At 52.4% G+C, this 16,566-nt stretch overlaps 1 protein-coding gene and 1 long non-coding RNA gene across 9 annotated transcripts in view; one reads left to right on the top strand and one right to left on the bottom strand.

Annotated features, from left to right (window-relative positions):
* Positions 1-16,530, bottom strand: part of SSH1 (slingshot protein phosphatase 1) — a 54,619-nt gene extending 38,089 nt beyond the window's left edge. For 2 of the 8 annotated variants that reach the window (XM_073880981.1, XM_025889287.2), the window contains exons 1-2: positions 16,346-16,529; positions 11,351-11,391 (exon numbers count right to left, since the gene is read on the bottom strand). In XM_073880981.1, coding sequence (XP_073737082.1) covers positions 11,351-11,391; positions 16,346-16,414 — 110 coding nt within the window. In that variant the 5' untranslated portion in view covers positions 16,415-16,529. Of the gene's footprint in view, positions 1-2,913; positions 3,252-4,330; positions 4,525-11,350; positions 11,392-16,345 lie in introns of those variants that run through there. The other 6 variants (XM_073880983.1, XR_012374829.1, XM_073880987.1 and 3 more) reach the window with 6 other exon arrangements.
* Positions 5,633-12,624, top strand: LOC141370633 (uncharacterized). Its single transcript, XR_012374830.1, has 3 exons — positions 5,633-5,740; positions 12,243-12,377; positions 12,495-12,624. It is a non-coding gene; the product is annotated as an uncharacterized lncRNA (long non-coding RNA).
* Positions 16,531-16,566: the final 36 nt, after the last annotated feature.

Genomic DNA, 16,566 nt, shown 5'->3' with positions numbered 1-16,566 from the left:
GGAAAACAGCACCAATAATGCTGACTTCTCCAACATTTAGGCCCAAGACCATTTGGTGGATCGAGCCCGGCAGGCATCTGAGTTGGGGCAGGGTGTGGTGAGCAGGGCCGCAAAGGCGTCTATGCAGAGGAGAGGCGGCTGCAGAGATGGGAGGCTGGTGACACCCAGGGAGACAGATCAAACGAGCAAATGTTTTCAGGATAATCTGGAGACAGGTTTCTGATGGTCAGGGAAGGGAGTCACAAATACGGAGAGAGAAAACGAGAACGAACTGTGGGATGCTGGATCAGAGAGGAAGGTATCAGTCTGAACTCATGGTTCCCAAAACTATTTAAATAGGTAACTAGAGATGCAGGGGTGTGTGTGCGTGTGTGCGCGGGCACGCACGTATGTGCATGCGCACATAAATACACATACTCCCTAATTCTGGCCCCTGAGAGGGCCCAAGGAGGAAAACACCCTCATAGTAATAAACACACCTTGTAAATTCCATTCTCCACTAAACGCAAGCAGGGCCCCTTGGACAAATGACTGAGTCCAGATATGGGGCAGAGAAAGTACAAGATGAGGCCTGGAACACCTGGCATCAGAAAGCAAGGCAGTGCTGAATGATGGCGGGGACAGGTCAAGGGTCACAGAAGCCAGCTTGAACGTGACCCCAGTGGCCAAGTCGGGGACTTTGAAGTCAATAATACAACCAGTGGATTATAAACCATGGAATAAAACAGACAAACACGAGTCTGTACAGATATAAATAAAGACAAGTTGCCAAGGGATGGGATTAACATGATTTCCAAGTATCGCCCCCACAAAATACTCTTTAATGATAAAGGGGAAAAGAAGAACCATATAGTAAAGGAGCCACACAAAACTCACCTGAGTACCCAAAGTGAACAGCACCAGGAATGGGACAAACCGAAATCACGTGCCCCCTGGTAGGATGCGAGGCCAAGTGCACAGTAAGGCTCTGGGGCTACGCCTGCCAGGGAGACCCCCACCTAAATCTAATCTCCAGGGACCACCACGTGACCCTAAACCCAGGGAAAGTCTATCCCCTGCACAGGACAGGCCTGTCCCCTGCAAAAGTGTCCCATTCACAAGAGTCAAAGAAAGACGGAGGCCATGTGCTAGAATGAAGGAGACTCAGGGAAGACACCCACAAGCCACATGCAATCCCGAACTGGACCCTGCCGTTACAGAGGAGGTTACCGAGTCAAAGGGTAGACCTTGATTGGGCTCTGAGGATGGGATGGCGGTAACGTGTCAGGGTCGAGGATCAAAGGTCTGCTTTGTAGGAGGAGGCCGCTGCCTGTATGCAAAGGGTGATGGGCACCAGACCGGCAAATTTACTCTCAAACGGTTCAGAAAAAAGGTCTTTGTGTAGAACCTTCCTGTAAGTTTTATACTGTTTCCAAATTTAAACAACTATTTGGAAAATTTCCGCTTAATTGGACGTGGGGAAAACACTACTTGTAATTTTTCTTTACTGACAGGTGATAAAAGCTTTTAAGACTACTTTATCGGCAAAAAAAAAGGCAAACAAAAAAAAGACTACTTTATTGGTCATTGCCACTGGCATACTTCACGGCCTTGCTCTTCCATCTTTTGGAGACTTTTATCCCTCACCGATGCAGATCTCTACCTGCCTCGGGACCCTTTTCCCATCTTCCAGCATGGACGCAGTCTTGCTTCGTGTGTGAGGCAGCAGAAAATGATGGGAAACTCTGCTCTCCCAGTTCCTCCTGGTCTTTGTGCATCCAGAATTTGGGGGCCTCATGCACACAAAGCTCTGACCCATGTAAAACCTAATTTTAGCATTTTCCTGCTTGAGACCACACTTCTGAAACGGCGGGAGGCCAACCTGCCTGTGCGAGCCTCCCATTGTGAAGGGCACATGAAGTCAGGACGCCACAGGCCCGCAGGATGTGACTCAGCATCCTGTTTTCAATGTTTGGGGCGGTCAGCTGCTTTGGCACCCAGTCCTGCCGCTGACCTCACCTCTCCAGACCATAAATACCAGGTTAATTGGTGGGACGGACCATAACATCAGCTCCCTCTGTGGGCCTCAGGGCTAAACCTAAAACAACCTGTTTACCCGCCCACCACACTGGGCCAGCTTGGGAACACCCACAGGTGTCCATCAGGAAGGGTTCTTCAGAGGAATGAACTGAACCTGGTGGTATTTTAAGGCGTATCATGAATCAAGCAACTGATCTTGTTTCTCTCTTTGCTTTGCCTACTAGGAAGCTCAAAGTTAGAACTATAGCCACGCTCTGGTAACTGTACCAACGTTATGTTCATTCCACATACCAATCTTCTCCTGGCTTCATCTTATTTTCCCCTACTTTCCCTATGTCCCGCTTTTCTCATTAATTTTAAACTATATTGTTTTCTCTGAATTTTATACGGTGTTTCAGATCCCCTCTGGACAAAGCTATGGTAGACACAGCATACCCACATTGCCTGTGGTGGGTAAGGACTCTTTTTTTTTTTTTTTTTTTACTTAACAAAGAACCCCCAGCATTCAGCATAGAGCCTAATAGATACACACTAAATATATTGGTTGAATTGATAAATAAAGCAAATAATTCAAAAACTGCCTCCATCACCAGGCTGCCTCACAAGAGACACTTCTCCCTCCTACCCCACATGGTGGGGTCGGCACAGGGGTGCCCAGGGCCCAGAGAACAGGCCCCTTGGGGAGCCCTCTGGCTGCGTGGTTCAGTGGCCTCAGCCCCAGACCTAAGGAGCCACTCCCAAACCTCCACCTGCTACCGACCAGACACAGAGCAGGCGGGCCTGGACATGTGGGAAATGACAAGTGATATCCAGAGGTGGCAGCCGCTGGCTCTCTCCAGACCACATCCCTCCCTTGTGGGAATTTCGACTAGGCCCACATTTGGGGAAACACACCTTGAGAAGTCTTGCCAAGCCACGTGCCAAGACCTGACTGGGAAGGGGTTACTTCCGCGGGTGCAGGGTGGCCCCCAGCAGTGAGAGCATCAGACGTTTCCTAACACTGAACAACAACCGCTTTCTTTCAAACAAAGTCTTCTTAAAAATAACTTCAAAAGTAGCAATTAAAAAAAAATTCTGTAAAAATAAAGGCCCGCAAGACATGATGCTGCCCGGATAAAGGTCTGGTACAAGGTTCAGCAGAACTTGGGAGGGAAGTAGGTCACACGTTGGCTGTTTCTCCTCTCGGATTCCACTGGGTTGACCTTCTGGTCTTTTGTGGCGAAACTGGGAATCTATGGAGGGAAGAAGGTCGGGATAGGCAGCTGGAGGGCTGGCACTCACTACCCTCATTGAAAATAACAGCTGAAAAAACCCCAAACAGCTACCATGTGTCTAGTGGTATCAGCAAGGACTCTGCGCCCATGCAGTGAAACTCTCCCTAAGCCTCCCAAGGGCTCCGAGAGGGAGAAGAACCTCTCCTCGGTTTCAGGGAGGGCAGGCAGCTGGGTGGCAGGGCCCGTGCCCTGAGCTGGAAGCCAGGCACAGGCCTGCCTCCGGGACCTCTGTAATTTACGCAGCAGCCGGCCATCTCCCAGCATCCAGGGACGCAGCGGGGCGGGCCAGCTGGCTTCCCCATTGGTGTGCCACCTCCCATGTGTCCCAGTACTGACCCCGCCCCAAAGTGGGACTCGGGATCACGCCCCCACCCCAGCCCAATCACTTGCATGCCTTGAAAATGGCTCCTCCGGACTCCGGTTAATCCTATTTTGATTAATCCTGTTTTCTTACTGCAGCCTTCCTTGAAGCAGAACGATTTGTTTTGGATGTTCTCCTAGTCTTAGGAATTTTCTAATAAGCGGTCCAAATCCAGAGCTCTGACCACAGCACAAGGTGCGCCAAAGGCGAGTTCTGAAGGTGGGAGTCCTTTCTTTTCAGCCCGCTCCTGAGAGCGAAGGGTGGCTGGCCCAGGGCTCTGCTGAGGAGAGGGTGGGTCCAAGCAAAGCGTCCACTTCCTCTCAGAGGCCACGCTAGTGTTCTCCGTGTCAGGGTCGGACCATAACCCTGACTTGGCTAGACTCCCCACAAATGTATGACCTTGATCTCGGTGCCGGAATGAAGGAGAGAGTCTGGGCTGTCTGTTACAAATCTACAGCGAACGATGACAAGTTCAGCGCAACACAGGACAAGACGGGTGGGTCTGAGGACTCTCAATCTCGGATATGGGGGCCGTAATCTAATCTAGTCTCTTTACAAAAGAGTAGGCGGAGGCCCAGATGTGTCTAGTGACCTGCCTAAGGTTGCACAGCAGACAACACCTCGCAGGACAGAGCCTAGCTTTTCTGACTCCCTCTCACAGCTTTGTTCCACTTACCGTAAGGGCGATTGCTGGTACCAGCGTCAACCACGAGGGAAGACCTGGCTTGAGCACTGCCGGTGTGCCGATGAGCTCCCCTGGTGCACTCAGCGCCTGGGAAGAAGGAGACCAGGGCCCCGTGGCATTCTTTTGAAGTCTAAGTACTGGTATTTCGAAAGCTTAATGAAACCTACTAGACTCTGAGCAAAATTCACTTTAATTAAGTTCCAACAGAATCAAATTAACTCTTTTCCTCTGTCCTCACTTGTCCCCACTCTAGGAGGTTTTCTAACAACAACAAAGGACCTAACCTGCCCTGAAGGCAAATTCTGATTTGGAAAATCAAATGTGCCAACACACCAGGGATAACACCTGAGTTACACTGAGCGGACCGGCAGGACGGCACAATGGCCCCAGAATTTGAGAAGTCTGTGTACCCCAATGTTGAAAACTGGGGGCCAGTGGGAAGCTACTGCCCTTAAAGCTGGGGGGATGGGGACATTGGAAAGGATGCGCTGAACACAAAACTGCATGTCTCCTGTGAGGGACTGGGCGGAGCAGAAAGGAGGGGACACGGGTTTCCGAGCCACCGCGACCTGCACCCAAAACCTGGCCCAGGCCTCCGGGCCTTTTCAAACTGCAAGTTTCCTAAGTTGGGGCTAGCAGCCGCCCTGGAGGCTCATGGTGACGACACAGCAAGGTCCTGTGAGCAACGTTCCAAACCCAGCGCCTGCACCTGCCGTAAACAGGAGCTGGTACTGTCATTCCCCAGGGGCTCTGCCCGGTGACCGCCTGGGGAAGGGGGACACATGACGACTCTTGCTCTCAGTGGGGCTTGGGGGGGCGGGGGGTCCCGCGACTTGCTAAAAGCACACAGCTCACGGCGGGACCGCTAGGCTCCAAGCAGGAAGAATGGCTGCAAAGATGGCGGTTCTTCCGGGTGGACGCCTTCCTCTCTGCCTCCTGCTGAGAGCTCTGAACCCTCGGCGGGAGGGCTAGTCGAGATATGGCTCTTGAATTTGGGGGGTGAGGACAGGTTTTGAAGGCAGAGAGACATGGAGCCTGAGGGTCTTGCCTCTATCACTTTATACTGCGTGAAGCCAGGCCGGCTAACGTCTCCAAGGCTCACTCTTCCAACCCACAGGACAAAATGGCGGCTTCCTTGCAGGAGGTCTACGGAGGTTAAATGAAGTCACTCACATTTGGCAGCTCACAGGGTGGAGCATGTTTGGAGGCTCCCTTCCCGATCCTCTGTCCCTGCTTCACTTTCTCTCCCGAGCACTTACTAACACGCTATTAACGTTCTTGTTTATCTTCCTTACTGCCTCGTCTCCCCCAACAGAATGTCGGCCAGGAGGCCAGGGATTTGTCTTGTTCGCTGTAGATTCCCAGCTCACAGAAGAGGGGTTGGCACGGAGTAGGTGCCCAGTAAGTATCTGTTGAATGAATGGCTCATGAGCAGACAGGTTAGGACCGAGGGGTGCCGCGAATGCTCTAACAGCGCCCACGTTGCCAAACTGCAGGGGGAAATGGCAGTAAGACTCTCTGTCCTTAGCATCCTGTATGTCATCCAAGAGCACCTCGAGTTCCTCCATGTGAAAAAGAACACAGTCAAGTCACTTCATGACACCTCAGTGGCCCATCCACTGTGTGCCAGGCACTCTGACGGCTGAAGCCGGGAAGGCCCTGTCCTGTCGCTCAGGCCCCGGGCTCAGGAGGGCCTCAAGCTTGGTTAGCTCTGCTATCACCACCTTGAAATTCTTAATCATTTTTTTAAAAAAGGCCTCCACAACTTTCATTCTGTACTGGGCTCCACAAATTAGGCAGCCAGCTCTGCTAATGCAATGTTATGTATGTAAGTAAGTATACAACAAAGCAAGTCCCAAGGAAATACAAAGGAGAGAAAAGCACACGTGGGAAGGAAAAGGAAGAACCATGAATCACTACAGAAGCTGGCCCCTGAAGGAGGTACAGGCAAAGGGCATTTGTTCAGTGTTTACTACAGTGAAAAGGTTCGTGGTGTTATGGTATTTAATTCTGACAGCAACCCCACAAGCTGTATAAGGTCTGGCCCACTGCCTAATGAGGTGACAGATGACAGAGGTGGGAGCCAAACCCAGGCCTGTCCCCTAAAGCCAAAGCTCACAGAGGGAGATGCAAGGGTCAATGCAGGTGGTATTTCAGAGGACAAAATATTCAAAGTGGGGGTGAATCCAAGAGACGCCGAGCCTGAAAGTGGGAACAAGCGTGTGGGCGCTGAGCGGAAAGAATGTGGCATTCACTGGCGTGGTGGTCAAAGCCTGTGGGCTCAGTGGTGCTCCTGACCTCTTCCCTTGAGGACCCTGAGAACATCTCTCAGTCGGCACCACCTTTACATAATGTACCCACAGGCTGAGACCAGTGGGCAGAATTCGGAGAAGGCCCAAGATCCCAGCCCCTGTTACAGGTGCCCTGGGTGATCCTCTACACTGAATGTGATGGGACCAGGTAATGGGATGGGACAGTTGCCCCCTTCAGGTGACACTGTATGGTAAACGTGATGGGATGGTCACTCCTGTGATGGCATTCCCTTACAAGATTCCACAGCAGCAGATCCTCCTGTTGGCCTTGAAGAAGCAAGCCACCATGACCTCTGCAGCTGCAAGAAAAGGAATTCTGCCAAGAACCACGTAAGCTTGGATGAGAACCTGAAGCTCAGATGCGACGCCAGCCCTGGCTGACACCTTGACTACACCCACGTGAGAACCCAAGCAGAGGACCCAGCTAGACCATGTCCAGATTCCCCACTGCGAGGCAATGACCAGGAACTGTTTTGGACTGCCAGGTCTGGGCTAACTCGTTACACAGCGACTGCTAACAGATACAGTGACCTGCTGCAGACCTGGCATGCACAGGATGCTTGACGCCCCTTGGCAGGACTTCACCGGACGGAGTATCCACAAGGACAAGAAAGTCCAGGCTAAGAAACCGCTGAGAAAGGCAGAGAGGAACCCCAAGGGTGGACAGGCATAAAAGACAGGGTGCTGGAGACAGGGAAGCGAGGACACGGGGAGCAAGGGCATGCCTGCCCCCCAGTCCAACCTGCTGCTGTGGGCGAGGGAGGGAAGGCACAACCGCACTCCAGATGGTTATCAGGAGAGTGGGGGCCTCTGGAGAATTCTAGGTCAAGATCCAAAGGGGTAGGGAGCATGGAGGGAAAGGCAGAGGTGCAAGGGAGGTCATCGTTTACCACGGACACCACAGAAAACAGAAGACAAAGTCCTGCTGCCTTGGCCCCAATGTTTGCTTGGGTAGGCACGAAAAAAAATTAAAAGAACTCTAATGAACATTTTCATACGCTTGACTTGGAAACTCTGGATGGAAACAACAACAACAAAAAACATTCACTCCCGATCCACCCTCTGGAAACAACACAACCAGATTCTCTCCCCGGGGCCCTGCCTGGCACACAAGCACTTACGTCTCATGCCAGACTGGGGCAGCTCCCAGGACGGCAAGGGAGCCAGGAGCCGCTGCCAGCAAAGCCATCTGCTCACCAATTCCCACAGTCTGAGCAGCACAGCTTCCAGAAGGGGATTGCTGGAGGCTGGCGGCAGTCTGTACACGCGGACGGCAGGGGACAGGACACAGAGAACGAGATCTCCGTGGCTCTGCGTCAGTCAGCTCCGTTCTGGGCATGAGGTGATCGTGCTAAGGGCTTCTGAGAAACTGTCTGAATCACAATACTGATTCTGCAGTGGGTGCCTTCCTATTTGCATCTCACAGGGATGCAGCCGGGAAAAGGACAGGGCTGCTCCAGGTCACAGAGCACCCACGGTGGTGGCCCTCCCAGGGGCCCAGCATGACAGAGCGGACACTGCACCCACAGGAAGTCCAACTCTCTTAAGTCTGGGCTGTGAACTGACACTAATACGAACATCTTATCAGGACCAAACGTCGCAATGGCTCTTCCAACCTGTCATGAGCCTGGCTCCGTGTGAGGAGCCCCACCCCAGCTACTCCCCGACCCTGAAAGGTCCTAGTTGTTTCTCTTTTACAGATGGAATGACAGAGTCCCACAGAAGTGCAGTAAGGCACAGAGGCAAAGCTCAGCCGCTATAGGGTAGGAGCCCGATTCTGAATCTAGGTCTGCCTGGCTTCAAACCCCACAGTCTCCTCTGCACCTTGCTCTTTCTCATACGGGTATGCAATATACTGCAGGACCAGAACGAAGTTAACATATTTCAACCGCTGAAATGTCATGCACAGGCAGAGAACTAAGGTCCCCGTCCCTAAGGGAAGCACCCGCAACGGTGAGGGATGAGACAAAAGCACCTGCCACCTGCCACGTAGGGCAGGTGTGGTACCTGGCCCACAGAGAGGAGCTGAGAGCTACCTGCCAAAGAGAGGGAAGTCACGGATGTCTGTGGGGGACCACTGAGCTGGCCCAGCAGGAAATGGAACTGGCTTCAAGAAAGAGCCCGGCCAGGGAGTGGGACTGAAACACAACACGTGCGAGAGTGTGTGGGGGGGGGGGGGGGGTGGAGAGCAGGCAAGACGGGACCAGAGCAAGAGGCACAGGGGCACTTCGAGACCCTGTCCATCTCAGGGTGGGGACGAAAATCTTGAGCGGGAGGGAGGGATGGATGGGATGACAACAGCCTGACACAGGACAGGGGAGGGATAAGGACATGAACGATGGTGTCACCAGGGGAAAGTGGGGAAGAGGAGCAGGGGGGACCCTGAAGACCCGCCCATGTGATTCAGCCATTTCCTGGCCATGGTTGAGTCAAAGAGAACTCCCAAAAGATGAAAGCTTTCAATGAAGGGGAAGACAGAGAGGAGGCGAGAGAGCAACATCCTGCTAGCCCAGAGAAATGCCCTCTCCCCCAGGCAAGCAAACACAACAGGCTATTCCATTACTACTTCTTCTAGAAGCCAGGACAGCAAAGGCTTGAAAATGCAAATCAACACATGGACGTGAATGAGCTGCGGTCAAAGCTTAAACCAGAACACCAGAATTTCCCCCAAGTGGCTACAAGGGTTGGAAAGCAGATGGTGTCATCTGCCTAAAAATGGGGGGATCAATGTCAAGGTGGGGGGAAGAGGGACTGAGAAGGGAACCCAAGAGGATAAGCTCAGAGCCCAGGTCCTTGGCTCCAGGCCAGAGTCCTCCAGTGCTCACAAGGGCATGGCGGGGGGGGGGGGGGGGGGGCTGGGCGCAGTGACGAGGGATTCCTGTGGTCGGCACACATCCAGGGGGCACCACCCCAAGTCAGTGGGGCTCCTCGGTCCTGCTCCTGGCACCGGTCTCCAGAATGGCAGGGGTCCCATGACAAACTCAGGTGCTGGAGGCAACAGAGGCCTCGCTTCAAATTTAGTACCTGCCACGTGCAACCCTGGGCCTCAGGTTCCTCCCCTGTAAACTGGGAGAGACCCCCTCCTAGCGCGGTTGAGAGGAGTAAATCTGGCAATACACAGAGCCGACTTCCCTTCCCTTTGTGAGGTCCTCTCCAGCTCCCAACTGTGCAGAGAAAGGGGCCTTCAATTGGCCGCCAGGGCACTCACATTTTCACATCACTGCTATTTGTGAGTTATTAATTGAAATAATTCCAAACACTATGCTGTCAGTTAATTAAGGGCAATTTGAAAAAAAAAATAGTTCTTTACCCCAAAGACAATCTAAGTGAGAGAGCTAAATACTATCTCCTGGGCACGAGCCCTGCGAAGGGAGAGCTCAGGGATGGAAGAAACTCCCACTCCAGGGGAGTGCTGGAGGGAAGCTTGGGGCAGGAGATGCACCTGCAGACACAGCCCCTCTCGGGGCCTCCACTGTGGTCAGCAAACCCTTCTGTCAGCGCTTCCTCCAAAGAGCAGACTTCCACTTCGTCCCTTCTTGCCTCCACCCAGAGAACCAAGCACGGAAGAGTCTGCTCTACAACACGGCCCATGACTGCCCCCACTTGGGAGTCGGGCTGATACCAGCCTTCGAGTCCTGACCCAGACCCCGAGTAACACAACACCCCAGGTGACAGGGTAAATCCATCACGGTCCCCAAAGGTAACGTTAAGATGAGGACCCAGCCACTGAAATAAGACCTTTCTGATTTCCGCAGGCTATTATTTCCCTACACATATAATCTTTAGAAATAATGTATGCCACAATAAAAGGGAGTATCTTCCCTCCTTTCACTCAAAGACACAGAACCTTCAAAGACACGTGAGTTTAACCAGTTTAACATCCTGCTCTCGGTAATGAATGGTGGGCCCCAGTTTCTGAACACACATTCCCTTTCCCAATTGGTGTTCCTCTTCCTCACAAGATGAAACAGATTCCCCCCGCCAAAGAACAATATCCTTGAAACTCTATTTACTTTTTTAGATTCTAAGAGTCTGAGTTTAAGACTGGCGCCTTAGGGTACAATAAGTTATGTAATAAGAACACATTATATAAGGGAGTGCTAAATCTTCTGCAAACAAAATACCCAAAAGAAGACCTGTATTTTTGGCAAAGAAAAATAAAAATGCCTTTGGGGTCTACTAGTGAATACAACAGCTGAGGACTACAGCCTGAGGAATTTTTTTAACAGAGAGTCCCAAAAGATTTCTCACAAGCACAAAAAAAACCACCTTGAATTAAACTCAGGGGGTGGGATGTCTGTTTCAAGTCAGCAGCGTGCTCACCTCAGAAGGAACACCTTACCAAAAGCAGGATGGAAAAGCGAGAGCATACGACAAAGAGTATTTTTTTTTCAAAGGTAAAATCTGGAAGGAAGTACCTAACGATCTTCAAAGTGGCAAAGCAAGGAGGGTGGTGGAATTCTGGCAACGATCTACCTCCTTTTCAAAATGTTATACAACGTTATGAAAGCTCTTTATGGTTAAACACATTCACAAATGTGAAAGCCCCACCTCTGTACGTGTTTGCGACATAATTTTTACGGCTCTAACTGAACACACTGGTGTATTCTCTTCCATGGGTTCTCCCTTCTGGAAAGGAACGAGAGTATGGCAACCCACTTGGAAGAAAGACTCAGGAACGAAAACGGAGTCTGCTTACCTGAGGTTTACCTTCCGCTCTTCATCGCTGCCAGCCTCCAACTACAGAGAAAGAAAGAGAATGTCACACCAGACGCCACCAGCAACGAGCCTCAGACACATGTCTCACGTTTTCTGCTCTGATGTCTGAAAAAGATACAGATGTCCAGGAAACCTGGCTGCGTCCACATGGTCGCACCCTTTCCTCGGCAACCCTGCTCCGCTGTCCCTCCGAGAAATTTCCACGGAGGGACTTTTCAGATTTCCCAGCATTTATTCACATTCCTTCCACAGTGTCATGCATTGATTCCTGTTGACTGGACACTCCTACCCGGCACTGCTCCTCAACATGCTCTTCTCAACTTTCCAGGGTTGTTTTGGATCTCACCCTGTTTTTTAAGGAGAGTGGTGGGGGGCGGGGTGCAACGTTTTAAGAGGAATCGATTTCCTCCTTCAAGCCAGGCAATAGCTGAGAGATCAACACCATTTTCAGACCCAGCACATGGGTTTAACAAAAAAAAAAAAAAAAAAAGAGAGCGAGACAGAGAGAAAGAAAAGAAAAGAAAAAAGAAAAACCATTCCAGGCAAATCTTTCACAATGGAAGGGGGCCAGGAGCAGCCAGTCTGTCTGTGGGTCTCAAAAGCTCTTGGTGGTTCTCAAAAAGGCTTAAATGTTTTATATTAAACTTTCCAGGCTATTGGTTTATTTATATAAGTGAAAGAAACGGACATTTAATATTTTCTAAAAGTTTAAAGGCCAAGAGGGTTAGAATCTAAAAGTAACTGGGACTTAAATCCCGATTGCAATTTTTCTTTTGCTTTCAATGAGAAACCTGAAATAAGAAAACACCCCCTCCCCCAGGCCCAAACAACCCTGCACCACTGGGACCTGGCATGTTTTTTATGTTCCACAGAGGCGCCCATTGAAGAGGAAAGAGAAACCTGGAAAGCAACGATCCCTGGGAGAGATGCAAGGCTGAACCAGGACAGAGACCAGGCAGGATCCAGCAGTGATGGGAAAAGGGAGCAATCTCAACTAAGAAGGAGGGGTACGCCGGAGAGCCCCGGGGCCCCTAAACAGTATGAAGATACTCTCTGTACAGGATCGTGCAGAGCCGGACACTGGTGGCCAGTCATTTAGTTTTCTCACGCTCTCTACCCCACAGGCAAAGGAGCCACGGAACACATCAGGCGAGGCTGCGCTGACCACAGGGCCACGAGCTTCAGTCCCAGAGCGAAGCATCAACAACTCACACAACCACACACACTTCGAGGAGAATGCTGGGTCTAACACAGTGGTCCTCAATTGGGGATGATTTTTCTCAATAGCGGGAGCCTTTTTTGAGAGGATGCTACTGGCATCTAGTGGGTGGAGGACCACCGGGTGACTCTAAATACGCCACAATGCACAAGACAACCCCGCACGACAGCAAATTTTCCGGCCCCAATACTGGCAGTGCCAAGGCTGAGAAACCCTGATCCAACCCCAACCCACCGCGCCCCCCCCACCCCAACAAAGAGACTGGAGATCTGCCCATAAAAATGAGTCACCTTGAACGTTTGTCAAAAATAACAATGTTCCAATCCATTCCTGAAAGTTATTGATTTATCTGCTGTGGGGCCTTCTGCTTGTTCTCACAAAGGAATGAGATAAGATTAACAGTGAAGTGACATAAATGAGATAATTAAAGATGGGGGTGAGGGCAGGGGAAAAAAATTAAGAGAGGAGAGCTGCTTTGCTGGTCAGGCTCATCTCCCTCTGTTCCCACGCTGACCGGGCTGAGTCAGGAAACAGCTCTGCTGAGTCTCTGACTCAGAGGAGGTACATTTCGAGGCATGAGGAAGTGATTTAGGGGTACAGACTTCAAAGACATTTAATTCCTGGCCATTCTCTGGGATTCCCAGGAATGAAATGGAGGCAACGTGTGGTCAGTTATTCCGGGGAAGAGAGCTATGCATGCCCAAGGACACACGTAGGAGGGAAGCCAGCCCTTTCGCACGAGCTGAGGCCCGAGGAAGGTGAGACCAGAGGCACAGCCGGCCTGGACCCACGTCTCCTGAGTTCACATGCACCTGCCTGCTCTCTCCACACTGTCTTGCTTCTTCCTGCCTCACCCCACCTGGAAGGAAGGCCCGCCTTCCAGGGAACATCCCGACCTCGGCTAGTTCACTGAGAAATTAATGCTGCTGATCGACTAACAGCCAAAAAAAAAGGGGGGGCTTAGGGGCGCCTGGGTGGCTCAGTTGGTGAAGCGTTTCCCTTCGGCTGGGGTCATGATCCCGGGGTCCTGGGATCAAGCCCCATGTCGGTCTCTGCTCAGTGGGGAGTCTGCTTCTCCTGCTCCCCCTGCTTATGCTCTCTTTCAAATAAATAAATAAAATCTTTGGGGAAAAAAAGGTGGCTCGAGTTTTATTCTCATGTTTACTCGGTCACTGGCACTTGGTAAAAGTAATGTTCTATATAATAATTTGAAATGTGTCTCATAGAGACAACCCAAATGTCCAACAACATGTGATACATCCATACAATGGAATATTATTTGGCAATTAAAAAGAATGAAGTAATGGGGTGCCTGGGTGGCTCAGTCGTTAAGCGTCTGCCTTCGGCTCAGGTCATGACCCCAGAGTCCTGTATCGAGCCCCGCATCAGGCTCCCCGCTCAGCGGGAAGCCTGCTTCTCCCTCTCCCACTCCCCCTGCTTGTGTTCCCTCTCTCGCTGTGTCTCTCTCTGTCAAATAAATAAATAAAATCTTTAAAAAAAAAAAAAAAAGGAATGAAGTACTGATCTGTGCTATGACATGAACTCTGTAGACATCATGCTAAGTGGCAGAAACCAGACACAAAAGGTCACATATTGTAGGATTCTAGTCATATGAAATGTCCAGTACGAGTAAATCCATGAGGACAGCAAGTAGATCAGTGGGAACCTAGAGTTTGGTGAGAGCGGGGTGGGGGTGCGGAGAGGGGCGGGTGCAGGTGGTGGCTAAGAGGCATGCAGTTTCTTTTTCGGAGTGATGAAGATTTCTGGCACCAGATCGTGGGGACGGTTGCACAACCGTGTGAATATACCAAAGGTCGCTGAATCATACACTATGAAATGGTGAGCGGATGATATGTGGATTATATCTCAGCTAAAAGATAACATAAAATTTTAAAAATGTGTCTCAGAAGGAACTGATCAGATGTAAGCTACGCAGGGAACGTAGGGTTTAGAATCCGACACCGAGGCTGAGGGCCCCTCTGTATAAGCCCTTACCGAAGTCGAACCCTTCCCTCACTTCACAGTTTTGTTTTGTTTTTTTTTAAGATTTTATTTATTTGACAGTGAGAGAGGGAACACAAGCAGGGGGAGTGGGAGAGGGAGAAGCAGGCTTCCTGCTCAGCAGGGAGCCGGATGCAGAGCTAGATCCCAGGACCCTGGGCTCAAGGACTGAGCCAGCCAGGCGCCCCCACTTCACAGTTTCTGAGAAGGGAGTATGAGATGCAGTGCAAGGAAGCACTCTGCAGACTGCAAGACGGTGGTAATCACAATGATGGAGGAGAACAGATGTCTGGGTGGGGAGGAAAGAAGCTACTGCAGCCTCAAGTCTCAGCTGCAGGCAAGTGGCCCCCAGGGTTCTTTTCCCTGCAGAGGGAAAGGACCCTCGACTTGCAGAGGAAGGACGAGGAGAATCCTGTCCTCAGACAAGGTAACTCATTAATGGCCTCTCCAGGAGAGGAAGGGGCTGGGGGGGGGGTTCACCCTGACAGCCACTCTGAAAAGGTTTCAGCTGCTCCTTGTAAACAGGCCAGAGGCCCCCAGGACGAACAGGGCTGCTACACCAAAACCAGTTCCTCTTCTCTCACACAAACCTTTCAGCGCTTTCAGTCGACTTCCCCCACAGAGAAGGGGCTAGAATCGCTTAGATGCTGCGGAGGCCACTTCCTGGGCCTGCAGGGCCCCTCCTCCAGCCTTCTCTCTCTTCTCTAAACAGTTCCCAATCTCCTCCTCCAGCCGCTCTGTCTTCAGGCCAACTCTCAGCCTGGCCATGGATAGCAGTGGAGACCAGAGGACATAAACGGTTCTCCAAGAGAAGGTGGGAGGGTGGGGGACGAGAGGGTCAGCCCTGCAGCTGCCTGAGGCCCCAGCCCAGTGCAGCCCAGGCCAACTGCAGACTCAGAGGACCCATTCCCAGTCTACCCCAGAGCAAGAAGGAGCTGGCCAACAGGCCTGATGGCACGCAGACACACAGAAACCCGCAGGGTGCAGCCATGTGCTTTAACCCCCAGAATGTACCGGTGCAGCCACAGAAACCCCAGAATCGGCCGTGGCCACACAGCCAGATAAACACAAACATGCAGTCCCGAAGGATATTACAAAAAGGAAACATCCAGACTCACACAAAGACAAGACACCCTGTCACGGAGCGCCCTGAGTTCACTCAGTCACTGTCACACAGTGAAACGGGCACCCTACAGGACAGCCACTCACACCAAGGGGCAGACCTCCAGGGGCATGCAGTCCGGGGAAACAATCTCAAACATTCACAAGGGCACCCCGGGGCGGGGGGGGAGGGTCTCTGTCACAGCATCAGGCGGGCACAATTCCCAGGAGACAGGCCCCACAGTCACGCACAGACTCACATACACAGCCAGGCACACGCGGAAGGGGCCTGGACCAGCCCCAGGGCCAGAGATCCCAGAACCAGCATCTCCCACAGTCACCAATTAGGAGTCCCCGCGGCACATCCAGTCTCCCACACTGTCACCCCCGGACGGGGATCAGTCACACACACAGTTCAGGGCCAGCCACCCCCGGCCAGAGGTCACAGCCGCAATACAGTCTCGCTGAAAGTCACTCCCACACAGAGGTCACAGCTGCGGGGTGACACTCGCGGTCTCTCGCACGGTAACCCCAGGCAGGGTGGCACGGCGGGGCCCCTCCCCTGCAGGCCCGGCGCCCTCCGCCCCGCACTCGCGGCCCAGGCCTGGAGCGGCGGCTGCTCGGCCGGGCCGGGGCCGCGGGCCCGGGGCTCACCTCGCTGTTGCTGGCCGAGGAGGAGGCGGCGCTGGGCGTGGGCGAGCGCTGCAGGGTCACCAGGGCCATGGCTGCGGCGCGGCGCAACAGCGCCGTCGAGGCCTCAGGCTAGAGCCTCCGCCGCCGCCGCCGCCGCCGCCGCCCGGGCCGGGCCCGGGGCGCTCCAGCAGCCGCTCGCGGGCGGCCGGGCCGAGCCGGGCCGAGCCCGCCCCTCCCCCTCG

The sequence above is a fragment of the Callorhinus ursinus genome, unplaced genomic scaffold (genome assembly GCF_003265705.2).
Source record: "Callorhinus ursinus isolate GAN/ISIS: 27379988/994484 unplaced genomic scaffold, GSC_fseal_2.0 scaffold41, whole genome shotgun sequence".
NCBI lineage: Eukaryota > Metazoa > Chordata > Mammalia > Carnivora > Otariidae > Callorhinus > Callorhinus ursinus.
Note: the sequence above shows the minus strand (reverse complement) of the source record. Positions and strands in the feature narration are given on the sequence as shown.